This window comes from Jaculus jaculus, chromosome 8 (genome assembly GCF_020740685.1).
Source record: "Jaculus jaculus isolate mJacJac1 chromosome 8, mJacJac1.mat.Y.cur, whole genome shotgun sequence".
In the NCBI taxonomy this organism is placed as follows: domain Eukaryota; kingdom Metazoa; phylum Chordata; class Mammalia; order Rodentia; family Dipodidae; genus Jaculus; species Jaculus jaculus.
The window spans coordinates 55745470-55769371 of NC_059109.1; the positions used below are offsets into that span (position 1 = coordinate 55745470).

The window sequence follows — 23902 nt, forward strand, 5'->3', positions numbered from 1 at the left end:
TGGTCAATCCATGGGTCCCCGAGGCCAGGGGTATGTTTGACGCCCTCTGAAGGTCCCTTCGTTCAAGGATACTGTCATTCTCCAGGCTGTACTAAGGCAAAGGCCTGCAACGTCCATGCTGCTATGGAAACGCGCCGCCGTGTTCCTTTTTCATACGTTGAGGCGGGGCATTCCTCCTCATCCGCCTATCAGCTACAGGACTTCTTGAGTGGCAGCCTCACCAGCGAATGGGCTTTCCGGTGGTGCGTGACGCAACGGGAAAAGGGGGAGTTCGCGGCCGGTGGCGGCGGTGGCTACAGTGGCGACCTGGGGATCGACCTGGAGGGGCCTGGGCGACGTGCAGCGACGTCTAGTTCCAGCGCGGGGGGCCTCCGGCAGGGATGCCCGGTATCGCTGGGCCCATCGTCGGGGCGCGGCTGGCTCCGGAGGCGGCGTGTCGCCCTGCGGGGATGGCTGCCGGAGGGGGCGGGGTGGCAGCATGGCGGCGGTGACGGGGAAGGGGTTGTGCAGGCCCGAGGAGGGGGCGGGGAGGCGGCCGGCCGAGGCTCGGTGGTCGCGGAGAAGCGTGAAGGGCTGCGGGGTCCCCGCCACCAGCGAGTACTGCGCGGCCCTTCGGGAGCCGTGTGGAGCCCTGGAGGACGCAGGGAGAGTTGGGGGGAGGTGGTGGAAAAGGGGCGGGGAGAGATGTGGTTGGGAAGGAGGGGAGGGGAGTCCACGGAAGGTGCGCTAGAAGAAGGGGGGACGCCCAGGGAGGATGATTGTAAATAACCAAAAGCAAAAACAAACACCCCCAGGTTTTGGGAAAGTACTAGTAAGCTATTATAGATGTCTCAGTGGAGGAGCCCTAGGCTGGTCCCTTTTCTAGCTCTTGTACTTCCACCCCATTATTTAGGTTCAGATTGTGTGAGGAGGGCCCTGTGGGTTACTCAGAACTGATCTTTTGTTATTCCATTCCAGGGGAGCAGATGGACCCTACTGGAAGTCAGTTGGATTCAGATTTCTCTCAGCAAGATACTCCTTGCTTGATAATTGAAGATTCTCAGCCTGAAAGCCAGGGTCCAGAAGATGATTCTGGTTCGCACTTCAGTATGCTGTCTCGACACCTTCCTAATCTACAGATGCACAAAGAGAACCCTGTGGTGGTGAGTAATACCTTGTTTGGAAATGATTCACCAGTTACCCCCAATCTAAACCAGCCAAGTTATTTAGGAGGTTACGATCTTTTGGATCTAATTGGTGGGAAAAAATAAAATCAACATGTTCACAAATATGTCTCATTCTGGGCTATTAACTTTATTGGTGGGGCTGTTATGTTTGTGTATTTTCTAGGACGTTATATCCAATCCTGAGCAAACAGCTACCCAAGAGCAAGGAGATCGGAATAGTGGGTTCAATGAACATTTGAAAGAAAACAAAGCCCCAGGTGAGCAGTTTAAAGTTATCAGTCCCTGTTGCTTTTTTTTTTTTAAGGTGTTATTGGAGCGGGGGCGGGGGGTTAAACTTAGAGTTGTGAGGAATGTACAGGAGATTTAGCACAGTATCTGGAGCATATAGAATTCAAAAATTTATGATATTCTGATGTGTCACATTACATTGGTATTGCATGGATTCCTGAATTTGTATTAATGTTTGATGACAAGTACCTTTTGTGCTAAAATCCAGTTATTAATTTTTTTTTTCCAGACCCTGTGGAGTCTTCTCATTTGGATACAAGTGGTTCCATCAGTCAGGTCATAGAACAGTTACCTCAGCCAAACAGGACAAGCAGGTATACTAATGTTTGAAGGAGTTTATATAAATCTGTTAATATAACAGTACATTTATCTGCACCTGTTGCCTCATCCCAAGGATAAAGGAATACATCTTTTTGAGAATTAGAAAAAGGGACTTGAGAACTGTATAGATTATATTGTTTTAGGACTGATAGCTGGCATCTCTTCGGTGATGTAATATTTTTTTGCAACTACAGTATTAAAATTGTAACCTGCCTTGTGAATATGAAGCAAAATAAACATTCCTTATTCTTAGCAAAGATAATACTTTTAGAAAAATAAAAAAGGAAAAATAACTAGGCATGGTGGCACACACCTTTATTCCCAGTACTTGGGAGGCAGAGGTAGGATCACTGTGAGTTTGAGGCCACCCAAAATACAGAGTGAGTTCCAGTTAAAGTAATACACATCCTACCTAGAAAAGAAAATAAAGAAAAGAAAACATATTTGGTATATTGTCAAAACTATTTGGTTTGCTTTCCATCTACCACCCAAAGCACTTTATCAATTTTAGATCTAGAGTGTTTAATTCATACCCTAAGCGTTTGCTTTTTACTGTATCATATATCATGACAGTATCCATTTTTTGGAATTTTATGAGTGTGCTTGTTCACACATTTTTTTCATGTATGTAGTGTGTGCATGTTTGTGATGTGTCCATTTTTAAAAATTGGACTGGAGAGATGGCTCAGCAGTTAAGGTAAGTGGTTTCCTGCAAAGCCTACGACCTGAGTTCAATTCCCTGGTACCCACGTTAAAAAAAAAAAACAAAACGAAACTTATTTATTAGAGACAGACAGAAAGGGAGAGAGAGGGGGAGAGGGAGAGAATGGGTGCATCAGGGCCTCTAGTCACTGCAAACAAACTCCATATGCATGCTCCATCATGTGCATCTGGCTTACATGGGACATGGAAATCAAACCTAGGTCCTTAGGCTTCCTAGGTATGTTCCTTAACCGCTAAGCCATCTCTCCAGCCCTGATGTATCCATTTTTAGAGTGCATCCTGATTTTCAAGCCCAAAATGAGTGTTTGAAATGGTTTTATTCAATTCTATCTTTAAAGCTGCTGTGCAGTGAAGACATTATTTCTATTATATAGAGGGGGAAACTGATGGGCAGAGAAGACAACTTGTTCTTTTTACTTGGATACTTTCCCCCTTTTTTATTGTCCAATGTTTCTCTGTCTTCTGCCCTAGTTTTTCTAAGGCTAAAAAACACAGATAACTTTGGGAGTTTTGAGGTGTTGGTCAAGAGTGGGAGGTAGAGAAAAGGATGCTCCTTTGAGATAGTTAAAAACTATTGCTGTATCTTGGACTTAGCAGTTAAGGCACCTAGGATTGATTCCCCAGGAGCCACATAAGCCAGATGCACAAGGTGGTGTATGCATCTGGGGTTCTTTTGCAGCGCTGAAGGCCATGGTTTGCTCCTTCTCTCTCTATATCTCTTTGCCTCTTTCTCTCAAATAAATAAATAAAGTAAAATTGAAAAAAACCCAAAAAACAACTATTGCTGTATCTTAAAACTAAGTGCATTTTTTTTCAAGGTAGAGTCTCACTTTAGCCCAGGTTAACCTGGAACTCACTCTACAGTCCTGGGCTGGTCATGAACTCAAGTCAATCTTCCTACCTCTGCCTCCCAAGTGCTGTGATTAATACCTGGCTCTGTTTCTTGCTTGAATTTAAAAATGGAATAATTTCTCATAAAACTTGAATTTCTGGCTTTTGGTATTACTAGTCCTTAATGACAACAGTTGACTGGAGCAGGGAGTAGCAAATCAGTCTCTGTAGATGAGGCATGTAAGCACTATGGTTTGCAACGTTCACTGGTCTAGTCCTTTATTCATTTGTCACAGTTCTTGTTCCTATCCTCAGCTGCTTTACATATATACGTAGTATATATGATATATATATATATATATATATGTATGTATGCACACAATATATATATGTATTTACATGTGTGTGTGTACATGTATGTATATATATATTATTTATATATATATATTCTCCCCCCCCCCCCCCCCATGAGGTGTCATTCTAACCTTGGCTGTCCTGGAACTCACTGAACAGTCCAAGCTTGCTTCACACTGTGGTCATTCACCTTCCTCAGCTTCCCAGTTGCTGAGGTAGAAACATGAGCCACTGTGCCAAGCATCACTCATCTTTGTTATCTTGGGGCTGTCTTTTCTCTGTCAGCATAATTCCTAGGAGAGCCATCAAAGTGTTTACATGCATAAATAGTTTGTTCTTTGATATTGCTGAGTAGTCTGTCATAGGATAGTACATAAACCATTGTTCACAAACTATAGTATATATTGGTTGTTGTTAGTTTTTGACTATTGTGAATAAGACTTGTCATAAACATTTGTGTAAGTTTCTTTGGTTGTTTGTTACTGTTTTTGGTCCTGCTATCCCAGGTTTCTCTGGAACTCACTGTGTGGCTAAGGCTGGCCTTGAACTCACAGTGATCCTACCACCTCAACTTCCTGAGTATCAGGACTAAAAGCAAGCCTGGCTTTTATTATTAATTTTATTATTTATCTTATTTTTTATTATTAAGTCTGGCTTAATGTTTAGATTTTTGTTTTGTTTTGTTTTTGAGGTAGGGTCTTGCTCTAACCCAGGCTGACCTGGAATTCACTGTGTAGTCTCAGAGTGGTCCCAAACTCAAACTGATCCTTCTCCCTCTGCCTCCCAAGTTTTGGGATTAAAGGCATGTGCCACCATGGCTGCCATCTGAAAAGAGAAGCTTCTCTACAAAAAGTGAGAGTAGCATTAATATATGGGTGTGAACATTAAGAGAATGCTTACCAGGCCGTTTGGTGAGCATAGTATATACATTTAGCCAGATAGCAGTGGATGTTACACCCCTAGGGCTTATGACTACCCCTGTTGTAGATTTTCAGTATCAGGGATATATTATTCCCTCCCATGGAACAGGCCTCCAGTCCAATTAAAGAGTGGTTGGTTTTCCCCACAACAGACATGCCACTATTGCATTGCACCTCTTGGCCCATTTTGCCTGGCTGGCCAACTTTAAGGCTTGCAGTGTGCACTGTTGAGTATCTTCACTGGTGATTTTTCTCTCTCCCATTGAACTGCATGCAGCGTAGCTTTTTCCAGCTTTCTGTCAGCTGGTCTACATAGAGGAGGTTTTCAGCCTAGCTCCAGCAGGATTTCTTAGTGTCTTTCTCTTTTAAAGTTAGCTTTTATTATTATTATTGTTACTACTATTATTATTTTCAAGGTAGGACCTCACTCTAGCTCAGGCTGACCTGGAATTCACTCTGTAGTCTCAGGATGGCCTCGAACTCACAGGGCACTCCCACTTGGGAGACAGAGGTAGGAGGATCCCCGTGAGTTGGAGGCCACCCTGAGACTACGGAGTGAATTCCAGGTCAGCCTGAGCTAGAGTGAGGTCCTACCTTGAAAAACCAAAAAAAAAAAAAATAGTTTTTATTTATTTATATAAAAGAGTCAAAGAGAGAGAATGAGAATGGGTGCACTCAGACCTCTTGCCACTGCAAACGAACTCCAGATGTATGCACCACTTTATGCTTTTGTCTTTACATGGATCCTGGAGAATCAAACCCAGGCTATCAGGCTTGGCAAGCAAGCACACTAAACTACTGAGCCGTCTCCACAGCCCCCAGTGAAAAAAAAAAAACAACATATATATATATATAAAATATATAGCCCAGGTCAGCCTGGGTTAGAGCGAGACCCTACCTCAATATATCCATCCATCCATCCATCCATCCATCCATCCATCCATCCATCTATCTATCTATTTATTTCAATGTTTTACTTATTTGAGAGAGAGGAAGAAACAGAGAAAGAGAGAGAATGGGTGCGCCAGGGCCTCCAGCCATTGCAAATGAACTTTAGATGCTTGTACCATCCTGTGCATTTGGCTTACCTAGGTACTGGGGAATTGAACTTGGTTCCTTAGGCTTTGCAAGCAAGAGGCCTAACCACTAGTCTCAATTTTTTTTTTTTGTTTTGATTTTTCAAGGTAGGGTCTTGTTTTACCTGGGTTAACCTGAAATTCACTATGTAGTCTCAGGGTGGCCTTGAACTCAAAGTGATCTGCCTACCTCTGCCTCCCAAGTGCTAGGTTCAAAGGTATGTGCCACCATGCCCAGCTCTAAATGTTTTTTTTTTTAATCATTTATTTCATTAATTTGAGAGAGAGACAGACAGACAGGAGAGAAAGAGGCAGATACAGAGAATGGGCATGTCAGGGCATTCAGCCACTACAAACAAACTCCAGACACATATGCCACCTTGTGTGTCTGGCTTACGTGGGTCCTGGGGAGTTGAACCTGGGTCATTTGGCTTTGCAGGGAAGTGCCTCAACTGCCAAGCCATTTTCCCAGCCCCTACATATTTTTATTTATTTATTATTATTTTAAAAATATTTTATTTTTATTTATTTATTTGAGAGAGAGATACAGAAATAGGCAGGTAGAGATAGAGAATGGGCATGGCAGCACCTCCAGTCACTGCAGACGAACTCCAGATGTGTGTTCCTCTTTGTATGTCTGGCTTACGTGGGTCCTTTGGTTTTGCAGGCAAGTGCCTTAACCACTAAGCCATCTCTCCAGCCCCTAAATATTTTTTTTGTTTGTTTTTGGGTAGGATCTCCCTCTAGTCCAGGCTGACCTGGACTAAATATTTGTTTTTAACAGAATAATATGCAGTTTATTTTAAAGAGTGGCTGAGCAGGGTGTGGTGGTGAACACCTTTAATTCCAGCACTTTGGAGGTAGAAATAGGATTGCCATGAGTTTAAAGCCAGTCCAGGACAACAGAGTGAGTTCTAGGTCACCCTGGGCTAGAATGAGACCCTGCCTTGAAAACAAACTAAAAGTTAGGGTTGGAGAGATGGTTTAGTGATTAAGCGCTTGCCTGTGAAGCCTAAGGACCCTGGTTTGAGGCTTGATTCCCCAGGACCCACGTTAGCCAGATGTACAAGTTGGTGCTTGTATCTGGAGTTTGTTTGCAGTCGCTGGAGGCCCTGATGCACCCACTCTCTGTCTCTATCTCTCTCTGCTTCTTTCTCTGTCACTCTCAAATAAATAAATAAAAATAATAAACAAAAATTAAAAAAGAAAGAGCTGATTCAAGGTAGAAGTGGATGAGAATGGTGAAATCCTGAGATTTAAAAATGTAATTCAAAGATGTATCAGATGTGGAACATAGGAAGGAGAAAGTTACAATAATTCCAAGTTTTTGTTTTGTTTTGTTTTGTTTGAGCAAGTAGAAAGGATTGGTTGTGGTTGTTAATACTGGAGGAACACTTCAGTTGGAAATGTTGAGGAGGCAATGAAGTATGCAGGTGTGAATGAAAAGCCTAGTCAGGAGACCCAAATACAGAGTCATAAGCATATGGGGCTGGGGCTGGTCTTGTAGCTCAGTTGGTAGGCTACTTACCTAGCATTCACAAAATCCTGGTTTAATCCCAGTACTGCACATACTAATAGGTATGGTCATGCATGCCTGTAATTCTAGCACTTGTGAGGTGGAGGCAGGGAATCAATGTAAGGTCATCTTTAGCTATATAAAGTTTGAGGCATCATGGGCTAACATAGTGAACTAGTCTACACAATAAGACATCTCAAAACTATACTCAGAGTAAGGGGCTGAGTACACGTGGAAGAGAGGTCAAGAACTCACTGAGCCCACCTGTGTTTAGATATTAGTCACGTAAGGAAGCATCATCCAAAAACCAAAACAAAACAAAAACCAAAACAAAACAAAAACCAAAACTGAGAAGAATAAGGCTGGAGAGATGGCTTAGTGGTTAAAGGTGCTTGCTTGAAAAGCCCATTGGCCTTGGTTTGATTCCCCAGTGCTCATGTAAATCCAGAAACATTAAGTGGCACAGCTGGGAGCGGTAGCACACGCCTTTAATCCCAGCCCACGGGAGGCAGAGGTAGGAGAATCGCCGTGAGTTCAAGGCCACCCTGAGACAACAAAGTTAATTCCAGGTCAGCCTGGACCAGAGTGAGACACTACCTCGAAAAACAAACAAACAAAACAAAAACAAAAAAACAAAACAAAAGAAAGAAACATTAAGTGGTACATGTGTCTGGAGTTTGCAGTAAAAGGAAGCCCTGTGTGCCCATACTCACACTCTGTCTCTTTCCATCTCTCCTTCTCTCAAATGAATAAATAAAATATTTTAAAAAACTGAGAAGATTCAGATGTCTTTTTTTTTTTTTTTAAAGCTGTACCTTATTGCTCCTATAGTCCCTTTTGTCTCACTTGCTCTCGGACTTTTTTCCTCTGTATTTCTCAAGGTCATATATTTGACCCTCCAAATAATACTTTTATTTTTGTGATTTTATTTATTTATTTATTTATTTGAGAGCAACAGACACAGAGAGAAAGGTAGAGAAGAGATTGGTCGTGCCAGGGCCTCCAGCCACTGCAAACGAACTCCATGTGCCACCTTGTGCATCTGGCTTACGTGGGTCCTGGGGAATTGAGCCTCGAACCAGGGTCATTAGACTTCACAGGCAAGCGCTTAACCACTAAGCCATCTCTCCAGCCCAATTTTTGTGATTTTTTTGTTTCTGTTTTTTTCGAAGTAGCGTCTCTTGCCCAGGCTGACCTGGAATCCCCTGTGTAGTCTCACATCATCTCATGGCTATCCTCCTACCTCTGCCTCCCAAGTGCTGGGATTAAAGGCGTGTGCTACCATGCCTGGCTTTTGTGATAATTTTTGCTTTTACAACCTTTTTTCTTTTTCTTAGGTCAGTAGCCCCCAACTTTTCAAACTTATGATGTGCTGCTTTATTTTTGTTATGATTTACTTAAGTTTATTAATGTTATGCTTAATGTTGAGACAAATCATAAGATTTGTATGTTTGCTGACTTTTTTACTTAACAAGAACAATTTTCCCATGACAATTAAAGTAGTAACATTTTCCCCAAATTAATTACTATTATTTTTTCTTTTTGGTTTTTCGAGATAGGGTCTTACGCTAGTCCAGGCATACCTGGAATTCACTATGTAGTCTCAGATTGCCCTCAAACTCACAGTGGTCTTCCTACCTCTGAGCGCTGGGATTAAAAATGTGCACCACCACACCTAGCCCAAATTGATTTGTGTATGTGTGTGTATGAATGATATGTGTATGTGTGTGTGAGTGCAGGTGTGCACATCCATGGTGCATGTGTGGAGGTCAGAGGACAACTATCAGGTGTTGGCTTTCCCTTTCCACCGAGTTTGAAACAAGAGTTTCTTGTTCTAGTTGTTCTGCTGCTAGCTGATCCTAGTGCTCCCTGTAAATTCTCTCTGTCTCCCATCTAACTGTCAGATCGCTGGGGTTACAAAAGCCTGTTATGGCTTTTGGTTTTTATGTGTAGTATGGAGATCTGAACTCAAGTACTCAAGTTTGAATGGCCAACTCTTTATCCACTAAGCCATCTCTTCAGTCTTTCCTCAAGTGTTTTATTTATTATTTATTATTTTTATTTATTTATAAGCAGAGAGAGAGAGAGACAGAGAGAGAATGGATGCACCAGGGCCTGTAGCTATTGCAAGTGAACTCCAGACAAATGCGCTACTTTTTGCATCTGGCTTTATGTGGGTACTGGAAAATCGAACCTGGGTCCTTAGGCTTTGTAGGCAAGTGCTTTAACTGCTCAGCCATCTCTCTAGCCCCTATTATTATTTTTTATTTTGAAAGTTTTTCTTCTTTTGCTCTTTTCTTATTTTTTTTCTGTTTTTTTTTTTCAAGGTAGGATCTCACTCTAATCCAGGCTGACCTGGATGGATTTTACTATGTAGTCTCAGGGTGGATTCGAACTCACTGAGATCTCCTACCTCTGCCTTCCAATTGCTGGGATTAAAGGCATGTGCCACCATGCCTAGCATTTTGAAAGTTTAAGACCAGGTGTGGTGGCATAGCATGCCTTTAGTCTCAGCACTTGGGAGGCTGAGGTAGGAGGATTGCCATGAGTTTGAGACCATCCTGAAGCTACAGAGTGAGTTCTGGGTCAGCCTAGGCTAGAGTGAGACCATGCCTCAAAAAAAAAAAAAAGTTTTAAGTCTCAGGTTGGAGAGATGGCTCAATGGTTAAAGGTGCTTGCTTTCAAAGCCTGACAGTCCGGGTTCGATTCCCCAGTGCTCATGTAAACCCAGATGCCCGACATGGCACATGGGTCTGGAGTTCATCTGCAGCGGAAAGAGGCCAGAGTGTCCCATACTCTCACATAAATTAATAAATGTAACAAAAACTAGAATTAAAAAAGTTTAAATTTCCAGAGGAGACAAAATAGTACATGTGTTCTCTCTCCCTCTTTCTTTCTTTTAGCTCAGGCTGACCTGGAATTCACTATGTAGTCTCAAGGTGGCCTTGAACTCATGGTGATCCTCCTATCTCTGCCTCCTCAGTGCTGGGATTAAAGGCGTGAGCCGCCACGCCTGGCTCTTTCCCTCCTTTTGTGAACATATATGTATACTTTTGTGAGGTACTGAAGAATTTGAAACTGATATAATAGTTTTCTGTAAATATTTTAGCATTCATTCCCTAAAAGTAAGGACATTAGCCTAATAAACATAGTATTCTTACTATACCTAATAAACTAATTCCATAATATCTAATGATATAGTTTATACTTAGATTTCTCCAATTGTGTCTTTTTAACATTTTAAAATTTAATTTCATATTTTTGTAAACATATGGCATGTGTGTGGAGATCTGAGGACAACTTTTGGTTCTGTCCTTGCCTTTCCACCTTACTGAGGCAGGGTTTTTCTCCCTGTGGATCTTTGCACTGCTGCTGTTCTGCTTACCTTGAGCTTCTGGAAAATTCTCCTGTCTCTGCTTCCCATCTTGCTGTCAGTGCTTTATCCTTTCAGCCTTTTCTCTCCACAATTGTGTATTTTATATATATATATATTTGATTTAGGATCCAGTCTAGGTTCATACTTTGTATTTGAGTATTTTACATGTTTTTAATGACAGCATAACATTTTATAGGTTATGAAATAAATAATTTCCTAATGCTCAACTTACAAGTTCTTTCTTATTCCTTTTTTCTTTTTCTTCTTTTAGTATTTTGACACAGGCAATCAAATTGTAGCCTATGCTAGCTTCAAACTTGAGATCTGCCTCAGCCTCCTTAGTTCTGGGATGGTAGAAATGCACTATTACATTCAGCTGAGGGTACTTATTAATAACTATAAACCTTCAGAAATAAGTGTGTGTGAGGATCTTTTCTCATTTCAAATTTCTTCTTTTAAATTTTTTTTAAATTTATGTGTGTTTGTGTGTGTGAGAGAGAGAGAGAGAGAGGGAGAAGGAAGGAGAGAATGGGTATACCAGGGCCTCTAGCCACTGCAAATGAATTCCAGAAGCTTACACCACAATGTGCATCTGGCTTACGTGGGTTCTGGGTAGTCAAACCTGGGTCGTCCCCCCCTCCCCCGGCTTTGCAGGCAAGTATCTTAATGGCTAAGCCACCCCTCCAGCCCTCAAATTTCTTTTTATCATTAATGTTTTTTGAATTTGTTTATTTGAGAGAGAGAAAAAATGGGTACACCAGCCACTGCAAATGAACTATAGATGCATGTGTCATGCCTTAACTGTTAAGCCATCTCTCCAGCTCCTCTTTTTACCATTGTTGCAGAGGAGCTGGGTGTGGTGGTGCATGCCTTTAATCCCAGCATTCGGGTGTGGTGGTGCGCTCCTTTAATCCCAGCACTCGGGGAGGATCACCATGAGTTCGAGGCCACCTTGAGACTACATAGTGAATTCCAGGTCAGCCTGAGCTAGAATGAGACCCTACCTCGAAAAGTCAAAAAAAAAAAGAAACCAGGTGGAGTGGCATATACCAATAAACTCAACAGTAGTGAAGTAGAGGCAGGAGGATCAAAGTATAATGTCATTCTTGGGTATATAGTGAGTTCAAGGCTAGCCTATGTTACATAAGACCCTGTTTTAAGTTTTTGATATTTCTAAATTCTCCAGAAATGATCACTTTTTAAAAATATTTTTATTGCTGGGCGTGGTGGCGCATGCCTTTAATCCCAGCACTCGGGAGGCAGAGGTAGGAGGATCGCCATGAGTTCAAGGCCACCCTGAGATGACAGAATTAATTCCAGGTCAGCCTGGACCAGAGTGAGACCCTACCTCGAAAAACAAACAACAACAACAACAAAAAATTATTTATTTATTTATTTGTTTGAGAGAGAGAGAAATAGGCAAGGAGGGAGAGAGGAGGAGAGAGAGAGAGAATAGGTGTGCCAGGGCCTCCAGCCACTGAAAACAAACTCCAGATGTGTGTGCCCCCTTGTGTATCTGGCTTATGTGGGATCTGGAGAATAGAACCTGGATCCTTTGGCTTTGCAGGCAAGCCCCTTAACCGCTAAGCCAGCTCTCCAGCCCTAGTTTTTATTTTTATTCTTGGCTTTTCGAGGTAGGGTCTCACTCTAGCCCAGGCTGACCTGGAATTCACTATGTAGTCTCAGGGTGGCCTTGAACTCCCAGTGATCCTCCTACTTCTGCCTCCTGAGTGCTGGGATTAAAGGCATATGCCACCATGCCTGGCCTTTTTTTTTTTTTTTTAAACACTTAAAAGAACAAAGCAAACCAAAAAACCATATATTTTTTCTGGAGTAGTGGTACACACCTTTAATCTCAGCACTCAGGAGGCAGAGGTAGGATTTCTGGGAGTTCAAGGCCACCCTGAGACTACATAGTGAATTCCAGGTCCCCTTGGGATAGAACAAGATCCTACCTCTAAAATCAAAAACAACAAAACACAAAAAAAAAACAAAAAAAAACATTTTATACATTTGCATGTATGTGTGCAAGTGCACACGTGCATGACAAAGTCTCTTGCCACTGCAAATGAACGTTCATCCAGCTTTACGTGACACTTTGCTAGCTAGCACCTATATAGCCACTGAGTCATCTCTCTAGATGCTTCTTTTTTGAGGCAAGCCCAACAAACTGCCTTTTTTAAATGTGTGTGAGAGAATTGGCACACCAGGGCCTCTAGCCACTGCAATTGAATTCCAGACATGCACCCCCTTGTGTGCATGTGTGACCTTGTGCACTTGCATCACTGTGCATGTTGCTTATATGGGACCTGGAGAATCAAACATAGTCTTTAGACTTTGCAGACCAGCACCTTAACCACTATGCCATCTCTCTAGCCTGACCCCCCCCCTTTTTTTTTGAGGTAGGGTCTTGCTGTAGCCCAGGCTGACCTGGAATTCACTCTGTACTCTCAGCCTGGCCTCCAACTCATAGCAAGACTCCTACCTCTGCCTCTTGAGTGCTGGCATCAAAGACATGTGCCACCATGCCTGGCCAAATGTATTTTTTGAGTTTGGGTCTTATTCTAGCTAATTATATTTTTATTTATGAGATAATGAGAGAGAATAGGTGCGCCAGGGCCTCCATCCACTGCAGTTGAACTTCAGATGCATGTGCTACCATGTGTATCTGGCTTATGTGGGTTCTGGGGAATCAAACTTGGGTCCTTAAGCTTTGTAGGCAAGTGCCTTAACTGTTAGGCCATCTTTCCAGCACATAAATACATTTTTTGAGCTTTGTTTCTACTCATGCACTGCACATATTTACTTGTCACTTGTCTTTGGTTCTTTGAATCGAAGGTTTTTCTATCCCTGCTCATAATGAAATAAGATTCAAGTATATCTGTGTTCTTCCTCCTCTTCTCCCCTCCTCCTTCCTCTTTTTTTGTTTTTGTTTTTGATTTTTTGAGGTAGGGTTTTGCTCTAGCCCAGGCTGACCTGAAATTCATTATGTAGTCTCAGGGTTGTTTTGAACTCACAGTGTGAGATCCTCCTACCTCTGCTTCCTGAGTATACTTTTCTTCTGCTTAGTTTTTGCGTTGATTAATTTGGTACAGTATTTTGTGTTATTAACCTTTCAGGTGTTTTCTGTAGATAGCATTAAAGGTATGAGGTTTGTTTGCATTTCAAACTTGGCTGAGAGTTAATTGGTGTGTATGGAGAGTGTCAGCAAAGTTCCTGGCACTTTGAGTAGTCTCCCCTATCTGGAAACAACCCATGATTTTGTCTTTTTACTGTGCAGTGTTCTGGGAATGTTGGTGGAAGCTGCTTCTGCCACCGAGGAAGAAAGAGAAGAAGAGAAAGAAGATATTATAGATGATGCCACACGCTCCCTTGGTGCTGAAGGTAGCTTTATGCCTTTTTCAGGATTTAGATTCTTTCTTTTCCTTTTACCATGAACATATAGGTATTTAAATTTTTCATTATCATGTTACAGAGTTCTCCATAATTAAATTGAGAGTCATTAAGAAATTGGGCTGGAGATATGGCTTAGTGGTTAAGCACTTGTCTGTGAAGCCTAAGGACCCCAGTTCGAGGCTCAATTCTCCAGGACCCATGTTAGCCAGACGCACAAGGGGGCGTACGCGTCTGGAGCTCGTTTGCAGTGGCTAGAAGCGTTGACGTGCCCATTTTCTCTCTCTCCATCTATCTGCCTCTTTCTCTCTCTGTCCTTCTCAAATAAATAAATAAAAATGAGCAAGAACAACAAAAAAATTAAAAAAAAAATTGTTAGTGTTGGGTGTGGTGGTGCACACCGTTAATCCCAGCACTCGGGAGGCAGAGGTAGGAGGATCGCTGTGAGTTTGAGGCCACCCTGAGACTATGTAGTGAATTAATTCCAGGTCAGCCTGAGCTACAGTGATACCCTTCCTCAAAAAAACCAAAAAAATAAAAAAAGAAATTTGCTAGTAATTTAGGATATCTCACTGTGGTGTTTGTGAATTTGAATCTCTGATAGATTTAATTTTCTGTGTTAATTGACTTTCCAAAGTTGTGACAAAATACTTGCAAGAATAATTGTAAGGAGAAAATGTCATTTTGGCATGATTTTAGAAGTTTCAGTTTATGTGTACTTGGCCTATTGATTTGGGATGGTGACAAGGCAGAACATCCCAGTGGAGGAGATGTAGCTGAACAAGACTGCTTACCTCATGGTGGTCATGAAGCAAGGAAAGAAAAAAGAAAGAGGAGCCAGGGTTCCTCAGTTCCTTTCAAGGGCATATTCCTAATGGCCTAACTTCCTTCCAGTAGTTCTCAACCTCTTAAAAGTTCCCACCGCCTTGTACCTGGCACATGACTATTGTAATTTCAGCAATCAGGAGGAGAGACTGGGAAGAGGGCTCAGCAGTTAAAGGTGCTTGCTTGCAAAGCCTGCTGTCCAGGTTTGATTCCCCATATAAAGTCAGAGGCACCAAGTGGTATATGCATTTGCATATGAAGTGGCAGTAGACCCTCTCTCTCTCTTTCTCCCTCTGTCTCTGTCAAATAAAAAATAAAATGTTTAGAACAAGTAGGGGTAATGGAGGGGTGAATAGTATCCATATATGTACATGTACACACACACGTATGTATGTATGTATGTATATATTTTTTTCTTTTTGTTTTTTTGAGGTAGGATCTCACTATAGCCCAGGCTAACCTAGAATTCACTGTGTAGTCTCAGGGTGGCCTTGAACTCATGGCGTTTCACCTACCTTTGTCTCCCAAGTGCTGGGATTAAAGACGTGTACCACCATGCCTGGGAATTTTTTTTTTTTTTTCATGAAATTGTAAAAATAATTTAAAAAAATTTTCAGGGCTAGGGAAATGGCTCAGCAGTTCAAGGCTTTTTCTTTTTTCTTAAGAAAAAAAAAAAAAAAAAAGCCAGCTTACAGGTTTCAATTCCTCAGCAAACAGGTAAAGCCAGACACAAAAAATTGGCACATACAGTCATGGTGGCTCACACTTTCCTCCCAGCATTCAAGAAGCTAAGGTAGGAGAATCCCTGGGAGTTTAAGGCCAACCTGACCTACAGAATGAGTTCCAGGTCAGCTTGGACTATACTAAGATCCTTCTTCAAAAGAAAGAACAACAAAAAGAAATGTATTAAAAACGAAGGGGGTAGCTGGGCGTGCATGGTGGAGCACGCCTTTAATTCCAGCACTTGGGAGGCAGAGGTAGGAGGATCACCATGAGTTTGAGGCCACCCTGAGACTACATAGGGAATTCCAGGTCAGTCTGAGCTAGAGTGAGACCCTATATTGAAAAAAAAAAAAAAAAGGAAGGGGGTGAGGTCTATCCCATTGGGGCTTTTCCAGTAGCCAAGCATCATTGGAAATGCCTCATTTAGTAACGCTGTTGCTGTTCTTAAGTCACAGGACTTCCTTGAGCCTGTGGGAAGGAACTACAAAACAATAAAGTATGACTTGCTAATTTTCCTTTTTATCTGTAGGAGGGGGGAATGAAGGGGGGCCAAGCAAGGTGGCGCATGCCTTTAATCCCAGCGCTCAGGTAGGGGAGGTTTAGGTAGAAGGATTGCTGAGTTTGAGGCCACTATGAGACTACTGAGTGAATTCCAGGTCAGTCTGGGCTAGAGTGAGACCCTACCTCAAAAACAAACAACAACAAAAGAAAATAGAAAATGTATAATGAAGAAAACCTTTAAGTACTATACTCTTATAAGCGACTAATGTGTGGACTATATCTCTATTCTGCAGCTATAACATAAACCACAGTCTAACAAACCACATACATCTAAATACCCTTGAAAAATGAGTATGAAAGGAGAAAGAGTCAAAATGCAGAGAAGTGTTAGTCATTAAGTTACATTTTTGTTAGTGTGTCTTTTATATAGTTTTTAAATAATTATTTTTAAGCCTCTGGTTTATGTGGGTCCTGAGGAATTGAACCTGGGTACTTCAGCTTTACATGCACTGAGTTATCTTTCCAGCCCTATTTTTTATTTATTTATAAAAATATGACACGTTTCACGAATTTGTATGTCATCCTTGCACATGGACCATGCTAATCTTTGTGTCTTTCCAATTTTAGTATATGTGTTGCTGAAGGGAGCACTATTTTTTATTTATGTATTAATTATTTGTTTTTTTGAGGTAGGGTCTTCCTCTAGCCCAGGCTGACCTGAAATTTACTCTGTAGTCTCACATTAGCCTTGAATTTACAGTGATCCTCCTACCTCTGCCTCCCAAGTGCTGGAATTAAAGGTGTGTGCTACCACACCCAGCTTATTTATTTTCTTTGAGGCAAGCTCAACAGACTGGCTCCCCCCCCCTTTTAATACTTATGTTTTATTAACAACTTCCTTGATTGTAAACAATATCCCATGATAATGCCCTCCCTCCCTCCTCTTTCGCCTTTGAGACTCCATTCTCCATCATATCCCCTCCCCCTCTCAGTTTCTCTTTTATTTTGATGTCATGATCTTTTCCTCCTTTATAAAGGTCTTGTGTAGTTAGTGTCTGGTGCTGTGATGTCATGATCTTTTCTTCCTATTATGATGGTCTTGTGTAGGTAGTGTCAAGCACTGTGAGGTCATTCAGGCCATTTTGTGTCTGGAGGAGCACGTTGTAAGGAGTCTTCCTTTGGCTCTTGCATTTTTTCCACCACCTCTTCCACAATAGACCTTGAGCCTTGGAAGGTGTGATAGAGATATTGCAGTGCTGAGCACTCCTCTGTCACTTTTTCTCAGCACCATGGTGCCTTCTGAGTCATCCCAAGGTCACTGCCATCTGAAAAGAGTAGCTTCTGTACCAAAAGTGAGAGTAGCATTAATATATGGGTATGAACATAAAGAAAAGTGCTTTCTGGGCAGTTTGATGAGCATAGTATATACATTTAGCCAGACAGCAGTAGACATTACACCCCTAGGGCTTATAACTACCCCTACTGTAGGTTTTTAGTATCAGGGATGTATTCCCTCCCATGGAGTGGGCCTTCAGTCCAATTAGAGGGCAGTTGGTTTCCACCATGATTTATGTGCCGCTATTGCATCCGTTGGCTCATTTGGTCTGGCGGGCAAAGTATAAGGCTTGCAGTGTCCACTGTTAAGTATCTTTACTGGTGATTTCTTTCTCCCATTGAACTGCATGTAGAATGTCTTGTTGCAGCTTTCTGTCAGCTGGTCTACATGGAGGAGGTTATCAGCTCAGTTCCAGCAGGATTTCTCAGTGGCCTTGCAACCCAAGTATGTGGAGTCTTTAGCAATAGGGTCTTACCATCTCTTCCTGGTGGGAACCCAAGGGCCTCAGCAATGGCCTGTAATGTTTTGGGGGCATCTGGGACTTCCCTAGCCAACAACTCACTGGAAGGTATTCCTTCCTTGGCACTGAAAGTTTTGTAGTAACAATCTATGGCTCTTGAGTGTTCCATTGTTCAAAAAAGTAGGATTCCATATGATTTATTTATATCCTCTTAGATTTTGATTAGCTATCCTTCCACCTTTACTCAGCCTCTTCCCCTGACTTCACTTAGGCCTTTTCACCCCCATTAATCTATTCTTCTACTTACATATATACAATTCCATCCTATTAAGTAACGCCCTCCCTTCCTTTCTATTTCCTTTATATCTCCTTTCTAGCTTACTGGCCTCTGCTACTGAATTTTCTTCGTACTCACACAGAAGTCCAATCATCTGTAGCTAGGATCCTCATATGAGAGAGATCATGTGATGTTTGGCTTTCTGGTCCTGGGTTACCTCACTTAGTATAATCCTTTCCAGATCCATCCATTTTCCTGCAAATTTCACAATTTCATTTTTCTTTACCACTGAGTAGAACTCCATTGTATAAATGTGCCATATCTTCATTATCTACTCATCAGTTGAGGGATATCTAGGCTGGTTCCATCTCCCAGCTATTGTGAATACAGCGGCAATAAACATGGTTGAGCAAGTATCTCTGAGGTAGTGAGATGAGTCCTTAGGGTATATGCCTAGGAGTGCTATAGCTGGATCATATGGTAGATCTATTTTTAGCTGTCTTAGGAACCTCCATACTGATTTCCACAATGGCTGGACAGATTGCATCCCCACCAACAGTGTAGAAGGGTTCCTCTTTTTCCGCATCCTCACCAGCATTTGTGGTCATTTGTTTTCATGATGGTAGCCAATCTCACAGGAGTGAGATGGAATCTCAAAGTAGTTTTAATCTGCATTTCCCTGATGACTAGGGATGTAGAACATTTTTTTATATGTTTATATGCCATCTGTGTTTCTTTTTTTGAGAACTCCGTTTAGTTCCATAGCCCATTTTTAATTGGTTTGTTTGATTTCTTATTATTTAATTTTTTGAGTTCTTTGTATATCCTAGATATTAATCCTCTATCAGATGTATAGCTGGCAAGGCTTTTTGCATCTTGTATTAATTTAATGCTTGGATTTTCTAATTATCTGCAGTATTATTAGATGTATCAGTCAATCTGATGTTATATATCTTCAGGGTAGGAGCTTAAGGTGCTAGGTGTGGCTTTCAAGACTCTCAGAGTATCTACAAAAATGACCCTTGATGTTGGGTTTGCCTGCTATGAGAATATTCAAGTAGGCTGAGTTGAACAAAATATAGGCAGATTCTAAAATTTTACTAAACAATGTACATATTCAATGAAAAACAACACAGAGTATTTATTTATTGATTTATTATTATTATTATTTTTGGTTTTTCGACGTAGGGTCTCACTGTAGCTCAGGCTGACCTGGAATTCACTGTAGTCTCAGGGTGGCCTCAAACTCTCAGCAATCCTCCTACCTCTGCCTCCCAGTGCTGGGATTAAAGGTGTGCACCACCACACCCGGCCAACATAGAGTATTTATGCAAGAGTAGGTATTATGACAACCAGATCCTCTAACAAAATCTCAATCCCTTAGGGTGTGTGTTACCCCACACTATTAATCCTGTCAACTAGACGGCTAAGATTTCTGGTCTGTTGAGGGTTTCAAGTCAGCTTGTGACCAAGTGAGACGCTTCCCTAATGAACAACAGAAGAGGAAACAAAGCCACTATAAATCAGGAAGCAACGAATAACAAGCCCAAAATATAGCTTATTTAAGAATGGCAAATCCGACCATCCATCAGATTTAACATATGATTTATCCTAATATGGAAGGTGAAATTAGCACTTCAGATTCAAGCCTATATACCAGGCTTATTTGGCGGGTACTGACCTGTTGTAATCCTAGTTACCTTTTGGGGTGATTTTGGTCTCAGTTATGCTGCACTCCTGCTTGTGTCCCTCTTTGCTGTGCTGAGGTTTCAAGTAGGCTGGCTGGTTCGCTGGATCACTGCTCTGGTCGCTGGTGGTGGGTGCTGTAATCTCCCTTCCCCAGGTCACTGGTGCTTGCTGGCGCTTGTGCTGGCATTGGAGGAGGGAAGGCTGTGGATGGTGGCTCTAGTTCACCCGCTGGTCCACATGAGGTGCTCCTCTGTTGGTTGCTTTGGTCCTCCTTTCACGTTTCTTGAGTTTGTGAGGCGGCCGGTGTGAGTGGAAAATCCCCTCACCTGGCTTTTCCTGTGGCTCAAGTGGAGCCTTGCAGCTGTGACGCCGCATACCTACTGCTGCAGACCTGGTGCTGCCGCTGTTGGAGCCACTTCTGCCTGCCTGTGTGGGCTCTAGATGCTCTGAATCTCTCCTACTTCTCTCTTGCAGTTGGTAATTTCTTATAAATCTCACTTTTCAGTAGAAGAGTGTCATTTGCTGGGTTTTCTTTTTTGGCTTTTTCTCCCCTAGGCTGCTTTGGCATGGTTCCTATGCTGCCATCTTAACTGGAAGTACTCCAGACTGGTTTTTTTAATGTGTGTGTGTGTGAGAGAGAGGGGGGGTGAGGGAGGGAGGGAGAGAGAGAGAATGAATGAGAATTGGCATGTTAGGGCCTATGTGAGTACAATGGAACTGCAGACACGTATGCCCCCTTGTTCGCATGTGCAACCTGGCATACTTACATTACTGTGTTTCTGGCTTACGTAGACCTGGAGAGTCAAACATGGGTCCTTAGGCTTTGCAGGCAAGTGCCTTAAATGCTAGGCCATCTCTCCAGTCCCCCTCCCTTTTTTTTTTGGCCTTTTTTGTTTTTTTTGAGATAGGGTCTCACTCTAGCCCAGGTTGACCTGAAATTCACTATGTAGTCTTAGAGTGACCTTGAACTCATGGTGATCCTCCTACTTCTGCCTCCCAAGTGCTGGGATTAAAGGCGTATGCCACCATGCCTGGCTTGAAGTGGCTTAAAAATTTTTTTTGTTGTTGTTCATTTTTATTTATTTATTTGAGAGTTGCAGAAAAAGAGGCAGCGAAAGAGAGAGAATGGGCACGCCAGGGCCTCCAGCCACTGCAGAGGAACTCCAGATGTGTCGCCTCCTTGTGCATATGGCTAAAGTGGGTGCTGGGGATCCACACCTCGAACCTTCACAGGCAAACGCTTAACTGCTAAGCCATCTCTCCAGCAATGAAATGGCTTTTTTAAAGTAAATATTTTTATTTATGTATTTGAGAGAGACAGAAAGATAAAGTGTTCGTACTTCAGGCCTTTTGTCTCTGAAACAAACTCCAGACACATGTGCCACATTGTGCATTTGGCTTTATGTGGGTACTGGGTAATTGAACCACGGCTGACAGGCTTTGCAAGCAAGCATCTTTAACTGCTGAGCCATTTCCTCAGGAACCTCCTTTCTCTTTTGGTCAGGAGCTTGTTTTATAGTCCTGGTTACCTCACTGTCACATAAATTCTCCTCTTACTCTGTTTTTTTTTAAAATATTTTATTTTTATTATTTATTTATTAGAGACAGAGGGAGAGAGAAAGAGAGAGTGGCATGCCAGGGCCTCTAGCCACTGCAAATGAACTCCAGAGCATGTGCCACTATGTGCATCTGGCTTTTGTGGTACCTGGATAATTGAACCTGGGTCCTTAGGCTTCACAGGCAAGTACCTGCTAAGCTGTCTCTCTAGCCTTTTCTTTTTTTTAAAAATTATTTCAGTTTATATGCTGGGGTTGGGGAGAGACAGAATAAGAGTGAGTAGAGTATGCCAGGGTCCTCCTGCGACTGCACATGATTTCCAGATGCATGTGCCACTTTGTACTGTTCTGCCCAGTTCTCTGCACCCGCTCAGTGACCCCCAAAGAGAACCATACAGGTATGCTAGGGCAAGGAGCTTTGTTTCTGGGCTTAAGTTTGGTCTCTCGACTTCACCAATGCAGTGGATCCATACAAGAGCCGGAGCAGCAGGGGTCAGGTTTTTTTTAATAGGGATTTGAACAAAGAAGTAGGGAATGGGTACATGATTGGTTGATTTCTTAGGACACTGGCCAAGGTTGGCAGGCGAGAGCTTGGTAACTAAGCAACCTCTGTTGCAATTGGCTAAATAAGCAGCAATAACATTTGTACACATTTTGATTGGCCAGGACAGGGAGGTAGGCGGGACAAATCTCTCAATTGGCCCAGGCAGGGAGGTCGGAGGGACAAGTCTTTGGCAAGTCTCAGGTGTCCTGGGCAGGGGCAGGGCAGCTGCTCTTTGTTCCTTTGTTTAAGCTGAAACTTGTTACTTAGGCCTAACTAGGGCAGCACTCTACTGAAGCCTGTCATGGCCTCTTCAGTTTCTGGGTCCTTCCGTACATCTGGCTTTACGTGGATACTGAGGGATAGAACTGGGGTCATCAGGCTTTGAAGCAAGTACCTTCAGTTGCTGAGCCAGTTGTCCAGCTCACATTACCCTTTCTAATCCCTCCTCCCACTTCTGCTGAACCCCTTCTTTCCTGCAGGTTCCCTCCCACTTAAATGATTTTTTGTTTTTGTGACTGAGTTTAATTAGAACTCTTGCAAAACTGGGTAAGATCCTTAATGACTTTTCACTTCCGGCCACCTGCATAATACCTTCTGACAGGATGAAAGTTAGCCAGCAGGAAGGGGAGCTTCCAGCTCAGCTCAGCTTGATTTCTGTATATCCTGCATCCAAAGTGGGACTACCTCCAACAGTATTCTTTATGTGTAAGCTTTAAGAATTTTTTCTATTTCTTTGATGAATGGTACAGGAATTTTAATTGGAATTGCATTTAATCTGTAGATTGATTTTGGTGGTAAAGTGGCCGTTTCACAAATGGCCTTTTTACAATAGTAATTTTCTGATCCATGAGCATGGGTGGTCTTTCTTCCTTTTAGTGTCTTCCTCAACTTCTTTCTTCATTTATTTATTTATTTATTGTGGTTTTTCTAGGTAGGCTGACTTGAATTCAGGGTGCCCTTGAACTTGCAGCGATCCTCCTACTTCTGTCTCCTGAGTACGCCACCATGCTTGGCCGTTTCACTTTTATTTTTATACACTTATTTACTTATTCACTTATTTATTTTTGAGGCAGAGTCTAACTCTAGCCCAGGCTGACCTACAACTCACTTTTGTAACCCAGGCTGCCTTTGAATTCATGATAATCTTCCTAACTCAACCTCCTAAGGGCTGGCATTAAAGACGTGAGCCACTAGGCGTGGCAAAAAGTTTTATTTATTTTTTGTGCGCGTGCATATGTGTTTGTGTGTATGTGTGCACGCATGTGCGCTCACATGTGTATGCAAAGGCCTTTTGCTGCTGCTGCAAATGAATGGCAAATGCATCCGGTTTTGTATCTGGCTTATGGGAATGGCTTGGGAATTGAATCTGGACTGGCAGGCTTTGCAGCCTCTGAGCCATCTTCCCAGCCCGTCCTTTAGAAGTTGTTTTTGTAGAAGTCTTTCACTTCCATGATGAGATTTATTTCAAGGTATTTTTAAAAAAATGTTTATTTGAGAGGGAGAGGGAAGAAGAGGAAGGGAGAGGAAGGGAGGGGGAGGGGGAGAGAGAGAATGGGTATGCGGGGGCATCCAGCCACTGCAAATGGACTTCATATGCACATGCTACCTTGTGCATCTAGCTTACATGGGTCCTGGGGAATCGAATCTGGTCCTTTGGCTTTGTAAGCAAGTGCCTTAATCGCTAAGCCATCTCTCCAGCACTCAAGGTATTAAAAAAATATTTTTAGGATCATTGTGATTTCAAGACCACCCAGAGACTACATAGTAAATTCCAGATCAGCTTGGACTAGAGTGAAACCCTACCTTGAAACACACACAAAAAAATTTTTTAAAAAATATTTTAAAATTAATTTATTTGAGAGAATGACACAGATAGAGAATGGGTACACCAGAGCCTCTAACCACTGCTAATGAAATACAGATGCATGTGCCACTATGTGCATCTATCTTACATGGAGTCTGTGAAATGGAACCTTGATCCTTAGGTTTGCAGGCAAGCACCTTAACTGCCAAATCATTTCTCCAGC

At 42.3% G+C, this 23902-nt stretch overlaps 1 protein-coding gene and 2 non-coding genes across 9 annotated transcripts in view; 2 read left to right on the top strand and 1 right to left on the bottom strand.

The window, feature by feature from the left end:
• The first annotated feature begins 262 nt into the window (after nt 1-262).
• Tp53bp1 (tumor protein p53 binding protein 1) overlaps nt 263-23902 on the top strand; it is a 121158-nt gene continuing 97518 nt past the window's right edge. For all 7 annotated transcript variants that reach the window (XM_045155910.1, XM_045155915.1, XM_045155916.1 and 4 more), the window contains exons 1-5: nt 263-387; nt 958-1142; nt 1330-1423; nt 1684-1768; nt 13852-13955. In XM_045155910.1, the coding sequence (XP_045011845.1) occupies nt 381-387; nt 958-1142; nt 1330-1423; nt 1684-1768; nt 13852-13955 (475 nt within the window). In that variant the 5' untranslated portion in view covers nt 263-380. The remainder of the gene's footprint in view (nt 388-957; nt 1143-1329; nt 1424-1683; nt 1769-13851; nt 13956-23902) is intronic.
• Nucleotides 15877-16006, top strand: LOC123463224. The gene has a single exon (XR_006638815.1). It is a non-coding gene; the product is annotated as a small nucleolar RNA SNORA18 (small nucleolar RNA).
• On the bottom strand, nt 16561-16664 carry LOC123463121. Its single transcript, XR_006638731.1, has one exon. It is a non-coding gene; the product is annotated as a U6 spliceosomal RNA (small nuclear RNA).